Genomic DNA, 8861 nt, shown 5'->3' on the forward strand with positions numbered 1-8861 from the left:
CCCGCCCGCCGAGTTCGGCGGGGCGGGTCCGCCGCGAGATCACCGGGTCCAGATCACGAGATCTGCAGATCACCCCAGCTTGATCCACCGGGCCTCCTTGGCGGGCACGTCGCCCTCGAGAATCCAGAGCATGTAGTAGCCGGGGTTGGCGACGCGGCTCTTCAGAGAGGGCAGCTCCACTGTGATGCTGTCTGGGGTGACGCCGCTCGTCTTCAAAAAGATGACGCGCTGGGGATTGGGATCGAAGAGGGTCGACGCGTGAAACCAAAGTGAAGAGAAGCGGGAGTGAAGATGCGTGGTCGCCGACGGACCCAGAGCCGTTTGACCGTCCCTCTGCTGGCAAGGGGCGTGCTGCGCTTGTGACATGGCAGGCCATGCCCGGCGCCTGCTTGGTAGGTGGCCCCTTGCTATCGCATGCCAATGCGGCGCGGCTGCCCCACACGCAGCCGGCCCCATGAGATTTGCTAAAGGACGGGTTACTCGTGGGGCCCGTGCGACCCACCTGCATCATGTTGGTGGAGTGCGTGTTGGCACTGGGCGGGGTGATGGTGGCGGCGGTGACCGCCTTGCCGTGCTTGTAGCCGATCGTGATCTTCTCGCCATACCTGAACACAGTGGGGGTCAAACATTGATGAGTGGACTCTGGATGGGGCCAGAGTTGGGATGGCTGATGTTCAACAAATCAAGAGCCACTGAGCAAACACACACTGAGCCGCTCTCACCGCCAACCCACGCCCCAAGCCGCCCAAATGCCGCAGGGACCCTGGAAGCCCAGGCCGACGCAAAGGGCCCCAACCAGGCGCGGTGCGCACCCACCCCCACACCCTCGACCCCAGCGACCACCGGAAGCCGCGCCCCGGAACCCGCGCCACCCACTTGACGTTCTCCTTGGAGACAGAGGTGATGACGGGCCGGTCCACGAAGGCGTAGGGCAGCTGCAGCAACTCGGCGCGGTACTCCTGGCCCGCCGGCGCCAGGCCGCCCTCCTTGCAGTTGTCGACACACTCGCCTGGGGAGAAAGGCAGTTGTGAGGGTTAACAGTGAGCCGATATTGCCGCATGGTCGCGTGGGTTGTGAGGGTTGGCGCCCAGGTTGAACAAGCAGCAAGAGGGACGAGCACGCCGAGTGACGGGTGGTTGCTTGAAAGGGAGTGAAGCAATGATACAGGGAGGTTATAGGTGACTAGAGAGGCGGAGGATGGGCAGGAGGGCCGGGGAGTGAGACCACAAAACAGCCGACAAACGGGCGAGAGGGAGGGTGGAGGGAGGAGCGGGGCAGTGCAACGCCGGCGCCTTACCCTGCTCGCTGCCAGCAATCCAGACGTCCCCGCTGGCCAGCAGGATTGCGTTGGAGTGGTAAAACCTGCAACGACGACGGTCCCGGATGCAGGAGAGGGAGCGGCCATCAGCAGCTTGTCGTGTTTATGAGTAACAAGCACGCACGCGACAGCAGCGCTGCGATCGCCGCATAGACCGCAATTCGGCTGCGCTTCCGGCCCATCGCCCTTGGAACTTTTCGCGTTTCCCAGGCGCCCCGCCGCGCTGCCTCGCCTGTGGATCTTGCTGGTCGCGAGCGTCGTGATGCGCTTCCCGGCCGGCTTGTCCGGGTCGTACAGCAGCGCCGTGTACGCGCCCTGCTTGGCGGTGCTGCCGCCGTCGATGGTGCCGCCGGGGACGCCGCGCTGGGCGCCGTTGCACACGAGGATCTTGCCGTTGGGCAGCAGGACAGCGTCCGCAAACACGCGGCTGTGAGGGGAATTGAGGTTTTGGGTGATGAAGGGGTGGTGTCCTCTCAGAGGGTTGTGAAAATGAGGATGCAGACAGGAGGCAGGGAGAGGGTGTGCGGGTGTGAGAGGGTGTGCGGGTGTGTCCAATTTTGGTGTGAGGACCCATGAGACAGGCAGCGACAGCGTCCCGCTGCGGCCTGGCGGTGCGCGTGCTGCAGGATGCCACTTGATCAAAGAACTCGTCCCCCGCACAACCCCGGAACCGTTGCGCGTGGCGCGGCCACTCACGGCCAGGGCATCTCCTCGTACTGCTTCGCGCCGGTGAAGGCCCAGTACTTGGGCCACTCGCCGGCCAGGGCCTGCTTCACCGTCGGCAGCTTCATGCGGAAAATGTATTTGCTGGCCGGCTCGTTGCAGATGCCCTTGCAGTCGACTGGGGAAAGGGCGAAAGGGCAGGCAGCAGGAGAGGGCGGCAGGCCTTCGAGGCGCGAGGAACGGCCGCCCAATGTGATTGGGCCGGCGGCAGCAAACGCAGGGAACACGCGCACGCACGAATTATTGCAGGGCCACGCGTGCTGCTTGAAAACTGCAGGCCGACGCAGGCGGCTCACGTCCTTTGCCCTGGGTGCCGCCTCCAAACATGGCGAACTCGACCTCGTAGTCGCGCTCGGGGCGGAAGGGCATCAGCACGGATGACCCCATCGCGCTGAACGCCGCGCACATGCCCTGCACAGAGGCGCCGGCGACGCGTGCGTGCTTTGCCGGCCGAGAGCGACAAAGCGCAAGGCGAGCCCTGCCTGACAAGGCATCCCTAGCAATACTTTGCCCGTCGGCAGCTAAGAAACCGCACCCGTTGCTGCGGCGCGTTTCCGTCCAGTGCCTTTGGCGCTGCACGTCTGTAAGCAGTTCACTAAACGCCCCTCCCTCCCGCACCTGAGGCTCAAGGCCTGGGAAGTTCCACAACGGCAGGAACTGATTGTCCTTAGTCAACCTCACGATCTGGCCGGTGCGGCACGTGTACATCAGCAAGAAGTGGTCGTCTGCCGAAGGATGGGGGGCGAGGGGAGATGTGAGGCAGGAACGTGTAACAAGAGCAAGGGGTCGGGCGGCAGCAAAGGCGTGACTGGTGTGGGTAAGACCCAGGGCGACTGGCCGGGGCTGCCGGGCGCGGATCATGGCGACTTGCCGGCCATGTTCACGAACACGCTTTGCGGCCCAACTGCAGATCTGAATCCGTCAAACACCACTCTCTTGTAGTTCCGAAGCAGACCCGCCGGCCCCACCAAGCCCTCAGCCGCGCAGGCCGCCGCCATCGGGCCCGCTTGCGATGGGCGCATGCCGTTGCGAGTTTTGCACCCTCGCTCACCCGGCGCGTCTGGGTCTGTCCAGGGCAGCAGCAGGACAGTGGGGTAGAGCTGGTAGCCGGGCGTGATGTTGGTGAAGAACTTCTTGCCCAGGTCGTACCGCGACTTGCGCACGGTGATCCTGGCGGTACAGCGCAGCAGCCGCAGCGGTACGAGGTGGGGTGCAGCACGTCAGACCATTTGACCAGGAGGAAGCGGCAGAGGCACGCGACGACACCGCCGCACGGCGACCTGCGCCGCCATGACGGGACGCGAGCCGAGCGGGATGCGAGCCGGGGCGGGTGCCGCGCGGGCGGGGCGCCGGGGCGGGGGCTGCGGCGCCGCGCAGGCGCGTGCAGGGGCGGGTGCGGCGTTGCTGCGCTGCGGCGCCCACCGCTTGGTCTTGTAGTCGAATATGTCGATGGATGGCGCGGGCTTGCCTGTCGGCCGCCCGGGGTCGTCCAGGAAGCCGCTGACTATGATGACCCGGTCATCAGGCAGAACGACCTGGGAGGGTGGGGGTGGGAGGGGGATGTGGCGATGATGGGGGCCAGCAGGTGGGGGGTTGGAGTCGACGGCTGCGCACGACACACAAGCGAGAGAAAAGCAACATGGGTGCTGGTTGCAGAGCGCGCCACAGGAAGTCATGAAAGTGCGAGCTTGGCTTGGTTGCACATTCAAACACCCCCTACACACACCCACACCCCCCCAACCCCCCCCCACACACACGCACACAACACACATGCATATACACGACTGCGCTTATGCGTGCACACCTGCCTGCATGCTCCGTACACACACAAACACACACACAGTCTGCGGACACGTACCACAACACACCGCCCCATTCACCTGTGTCGGGTACCAGCGGTACTCCGAAAGCTTCACCCCCGGCAGCGTGGTCCACTTGAGGGTCTTCCGGTCAAACAGCCGCACCACGTCGCGCCCCTCCTTCATGAAATTGTACCGGTTCTTGCCGCCAATCACGCCTGGCGCGTCGAGCGTCGAGCGGACAGGCACGCGGCCGGGCGAGCGGGGGTGAGGGGTTGAGCAGAGGTTGGTTGGGTCTTGGCCGCCGGCGTGGGCGGGGTGCCCTGCACGACCAGGCAGGCCGGACTTGAGGCGGGCGCGGCCTTGGCGCCTACGCGTCCTGCAGCCGTGCGTTCAATGAAATCAGCAGGGCAAGTGAGGCTGCCCGTCCGGCCGTTGAGCCGGCTGGCGGCGGCACGCACGACGGGCCCCAGAAACGGCTGCCGAGGAGAGACCCCGGGCCCCCCTCACCCATGTCGCCGCCGGCGGCGACCACCATGCCGTCGCTCGCGATGGTGTGGCCGGCGCAGAACAGGGTCTCGTAGTTGGGCGTCACCACGTACGTGCCCGTCTGGGGTGGGCAGGCGTGGGACAGAAGGCGGCGGCATGCATACGGTATAAATTAGGATAAGGTATGAGACTCCGCAGCTACCCTGCCTGGATCTTGTGGGGACTCTTTCAGCACCAGACTTGCATGTATGGGGCTATTACTTTGCAAGCTTGCAGCCAGGAGCCCGTGTTGCATGATTTTGCACTGGCTGTCGTTTGGGCACCCTGGTCTGACATCCAGCTGTATGCGGCGCTGCCGGCCGCTGCTGCGAGCTGCCAAAGGCCGTCCGGCACGACCCCCGCAGTCGCCGTCACAGGGAACCACAGAGCCCGTCCGCTCCTGGCGGCCCCGCCACCGGCGCCGCCAGCGCGGCCGCTGCCGGCCGGGGCCAGGCCGCCGCGGTCTTGCGGCGGGCATCCGCAGTGATGTCATCAAACTGGGTCACCGCGTAACCCGCGGCCCACCTTCACGTCGTAAACGGTGGACACGTTGCCGCCGACCCCCGGCTCCGGCTTGGACTTGGGCCCGCTGAGCGGCAGGTTCCTGCCAAAAACCAGGATCTTATACGACTGCGGCAGCAGCACCGAGTGGATCGCCACCTGCCCCGTGCTGCTGTGCTTGTCTGCGCCGCGGGGGCGGCGGGCGTGGTGGCACGGGGTGGGAGGCGGGTGAGGGCAGTGCAGCCCGCAGCACGGCAGTCCGCAGCAGGGCAGTCCGTGCACCCTGTTTGAGGGGGGCCCGCCCACAGCATGCACGCCCCACAGCCGTTGTGTTCACAATATGGAGGCTATGGGTCTGACGCGAGCCGCACAGGCCACTCCCACAGGTCTGAAGGATCAAACAGCAGCTGCAGTGCGCCATCTGGCGGCTGCCGGCCGCCGGCTGCCGGCCGCGGGGGCGCATGGAGGCGCGCTCACCGGGCATTTGGGGGTTGGCGATCTGGCTGTACCTCCCTATCCGCTCCCACTCCTCCCACTGCTCCTTGGGATCTGCCAGTAGCGCGCGGCCGCCCTTAAAGGGGTTGTCTAGTAGGTGGAAGGGGATGGCGCTCGTGTTGGCCAGCCGCAGCTCATACGCGGCAGACGCGTGTGCGGCGCCGCTCGCGGAGACTAACACCGCCAGCACCATCGCCACCGCCGCCGCCGCCGGGCCCGCCATTCCCGCCGCCGCCGGTGGTGATCGTCGTCGGCACCAGTCCGTTGGCGGGAGCGCGGCGGGAACGGGCCGCCTGCCGTGTGCGCGCGTCGGTCAGCGAGGGAGGCAGTTGGGGCGGGTGCCGCATCGCAGCGCGTGCAGCCCGGCGCTGGCGTGACACGGGCTCACTGCGACTGCCCCGCTCATACGGTTACTCTGAATCTAAGGCATCTATTTAGGCCGACCAGATACACACTCCGGGGACAATGCTCTGCAGGTTCCTGCGGTGCGTCGTGGGCACGTCCTCCAGGTCCGTCTTGTCCGTTCACGAGCCGCCCAGGTTTGCCTCGCTGTTTCTTTCAAATCATCTGATCTCACCCACCTCAAGTCACCCGCTCCAGGGGTCCCTGCTGGATGCGGCCGCTTACCCGCGCCTCGCTGCTGTCGCCGTCCTACCGTATACGCCTTAGATTGAAGCTAGATGATGTTCAATTGTCTTGAATCCGCAAACGCAAGCCAACATTGCGAAAAATGCTTCGGTGACAGACTTGAAGCCGCTGCGGTGCGAACGAGCGCCAAACAACCCTCCTCGATTTGATCAGGATCATCAAGGATTCATCGAAATGCCGTTGATACGGCATCCTTGAATACATACATAAATCACCTGCTCCCGATCTGATCTGCCCACGGTCGATTTGACGTTGACTCCCGACGAGGCACAGCCGAAGGGACTTCTTACGGCTCCAGCGTCGACCTATGACGATGATCAGCACGAACAGCCGCCGCGGTGGTGCACGGCGTGCACTGGCCACGGCGCTGTGCGCTTGCTTCATTGCAGCAGCTGCCGCGTCGGAGCTTATCACTTATGGCGACCGTGACACGGTGCGGCCTGCCAGTCCACAACAAGAGCAACTTGCTTCGATGCTGGAACCACGCTCTGGTAGCGTGCCCCGACGCCCTCACCGCGCGCTGGCAAACCGGTCAACTTTGGGCAGTCCGAGCGCTCGACACTGTGGCACGTGACCCCGAACGTTCGCCCCCCGCCCCTCGCTCGCATGCGCACGCCCCTGCGACGGCCCGTCCCATGCGCAGCCCGCCCACTTCACGTACGTGTACGCCGGCCGCGACTGGACTACCCTCGAAGACTACCCGGTCTGCCAGGGCTCCATGCAAAGCCCAATCAACGTGCCCCGCGACACGGGTGCGCCACCCCCGCCACCACCCCCCCCCCCCGCGCCAGTCCGGGGCGCGCGCGCGCGCGGCCCGCGGTGGCTGCGCGTGCAAACCGCGTGGCAGCACGCGGCATGTGCTCCATCCGCATGCGCATGATCTGCCCGCAACGCCTACCTTTCAGCGATTTTCGCGGCCGGCAGGTCCGACCTGCGTGCCCCATCAGCTGCTACCCCATCCAACACGCCGCCCGCCTTCGCACCCCGCAGCCCTTGCACGCGTGCCGGCCGCCGAGCAGAGCGTCTTCCAATATGGCACCGTCCAGAGCGCCAACACGGGCACCGTCGTCAACAACGGCCACACGGTGCAGCTCCTGATCCCCGCCGGCTTCGCGCCCTCCAACGCGTCTGTCGTCGTTGTCGGTGCGCCGCCACCGCCGCCGCTGCCGCCGCAGCCGTTTCCGCCGGCGCCACGCGCAGGCTTGGGGTTGCCTTGGGTTCACCTGGGCAGCCCCAATGGGATGATCTTGCATGCAGACTAAGACAAGGGCAGTGGCAGGGCTTGGCGGCGCTGGCTGCGTGCCCTCGGTTTGGTTATTGCCCTCAGCATCAACCTGGATCCAACAGCCCGTCTACAGCCGCTCGCCTCACATGCCGGCGCCGGAGCACTGAAGTTCCTGTATCTACGTCGCCTCTTCCCAAACTCAGCTGCCCACCCGCTGCGCCCCCCACCCCCCTGCCCCAGGCGACTTGAACGCCACCAAGCCGCTCATCAGCCAGAACGTCGCGCGCGCCACGGGCGCCGCCCTGACGCGTGTTCCCATGAAGCCGCTGCAGCTGCACTTCCACACCCGCTCCGAGCACCTGGTCGGAGGTGCGCCGCGCGCCGCGCCCTTTTTGCATGCGACGTGCATGCAACGGCTGACTCCCCTGTCAGTGGTTCTGAGGGCTAAGTCAGGAATTCAGACCTGCCGCATGCGCCGCGCTCGCCCCGGCTCCCTGTGACTTCCGCCCGTCGTGCGTTAGCACATGCGACACATGTTATGAAGAGCGCTCCTGGAGCGGCTTGCTCCTGCAACTCCTGGTTTGGGGCTGCTCTTGGATGTGCACTTGCCACTCTGACCTTGCACTATTCAATACCCAAAAAGGGCGTGCACACACCCCAATGCCATCGTGCTGATCACCCCCAGGTGTCTCATACCCCCTGGAGATGCACATCGTCAACGCCGTCTCCCAGACTTCCGTCTCCGGCTGCCCCGCGTCCCCCGGCTGCCTGGCGGTGGTGGGTGTCCTGTTTGAGCTGGCCGAGGAGGGGGAGGAGACCGCCAGCATCACGGAGCTCCAGAAGATCTTTGACAGCGCCACAGACAACGAGGACGTAAGCGCTGCGCCGCCTGTCCGTTTCCCTTGAGGGCTTCTTGTGGGGCCTGCAGCTGCATTTTGGTTGATCTGCAGCGTCCCAGCAGCTTTGCCGGACTCTCAGAATCTGGTCTGTGGTGTTCTGTCATGCCGGCAGTGTCGAAACGCAATTGCAGATGCTGATGGCGGAAGCGAAGTGCTTGTGTCGGGGGGGGGGGGTGCTGGGGCTGTCAGCGCAGCAGCAGTGCTGCCATCCGCATGCACCAGATGCGAGCGCCTCTCTTCTAAGGTTGGGTACGCTCACCCCACCTGCATGAATCGTATCTGTTACCCAGACCAACGCCACGCTGTCGGCGACCACCCTGGACCTGTCAAACCTGCTGCCGACGGACCACACCTATATTACATACGCGTGCGTGAACTTTAGCAATATGACTTATGAGTGATTGACTCATTGTCCCCCGCAGCGCCACTGATTGCACGACATCAGCTGGGTTATTACACCTGCCTCCACCTTCTATGCATGTTTCCCGTCTTATTCTGTCATTTCCCTGCCGGTTCCTGGAACCCCGATTCACGCGCGTGAGCACCCCTGCCTCTGCCAAAAAACGCAGCGGCTCCCTGACCACCCCGCCCTGCACCGAGGGCGTGCTGTGGCACCTGCTGACCACGCCCGTCAAGGTGTCCCCCGAGCAGCTCTTCAAGTTCCAGACCGCCGTCGGCGACACCGTCTGCAACGTCACCGACGCCGAGCCGGCGCGCAGGCGCCG

The 8861-nt window shown here is 65.1% G+C and overlaps 2 protein-coding genes across 2 annotated transcripts; one reads left to right on the plus strand and one right to left on the minus strand.

Moving 5' to 3' along the window:
* Positions 1 to 69: 69 nt before the first annotated feature.
* MNEG_4341 (glyoxal or galactose oxidase) lies at positions 70 to 5587 on the minus strand (the record flags this gene model as incomplete). The annotated part of the gene is made up of 13 exons (XM_014047185.1): positions 70 to 228; positions 503 to 605; positions 877 to 1009; positions 1513 to 1745; positions 2015 to 2159; positions 2338 to 2452; positions 2660 to 2766; positions 3093 to 3211; positions 3464 to 3576; positions 3922 to 4058; positions 4351 to 4450; positions 4894 to 5051; positions 5347 to 5587. The coding sequence occupies 13 exons, from the start codon at positions 5585 to 5587 to the stop codon at positions 70 to 72; spliced, it is 1863 nt and encodes a 620-aa protein (XP_013902639.1).
* Positions 5588 to 6325: 738 nt separating this feature from the next.
* Positions 6326 to 8503, plus strand: MNEG_4342 (carbonic anhydrase, alpha type, periplasmic; the record flags this gene model as incomplete). Its single annotated transcript, XM_014047186.1, has 6 exons — positions 6326 to 6445; positions 6656 to 6764; positions 7003 to 7155; positions 7478 to 7606; positions 7923 to 8110; positions 8427 to 8503. Coding segments are annotated over 6 exons (776 nt in total), but the record flags the coding sequence as incomplete, so codon positions are not given.
* Positions 8504 to 8861: the final 358 nt, after the last annotated feature.

This window comes from Monoraphidium neglectum, assembly GCF_000611645.1.
Source record: "Monoraphidium neglectum strain SAG 48.87 unplaced genomic scaffold scaffold00598, whole genome shotgun sequence".
Classification (NCBI taxonomy): domain Eukaryota; kingdom Viridiplantae; phylum Chlorophyta; class Chlorophyceae; order Sphaeropleales; family Selenastraceae; genus Monoraphidium; species Monoraphidium neglectum.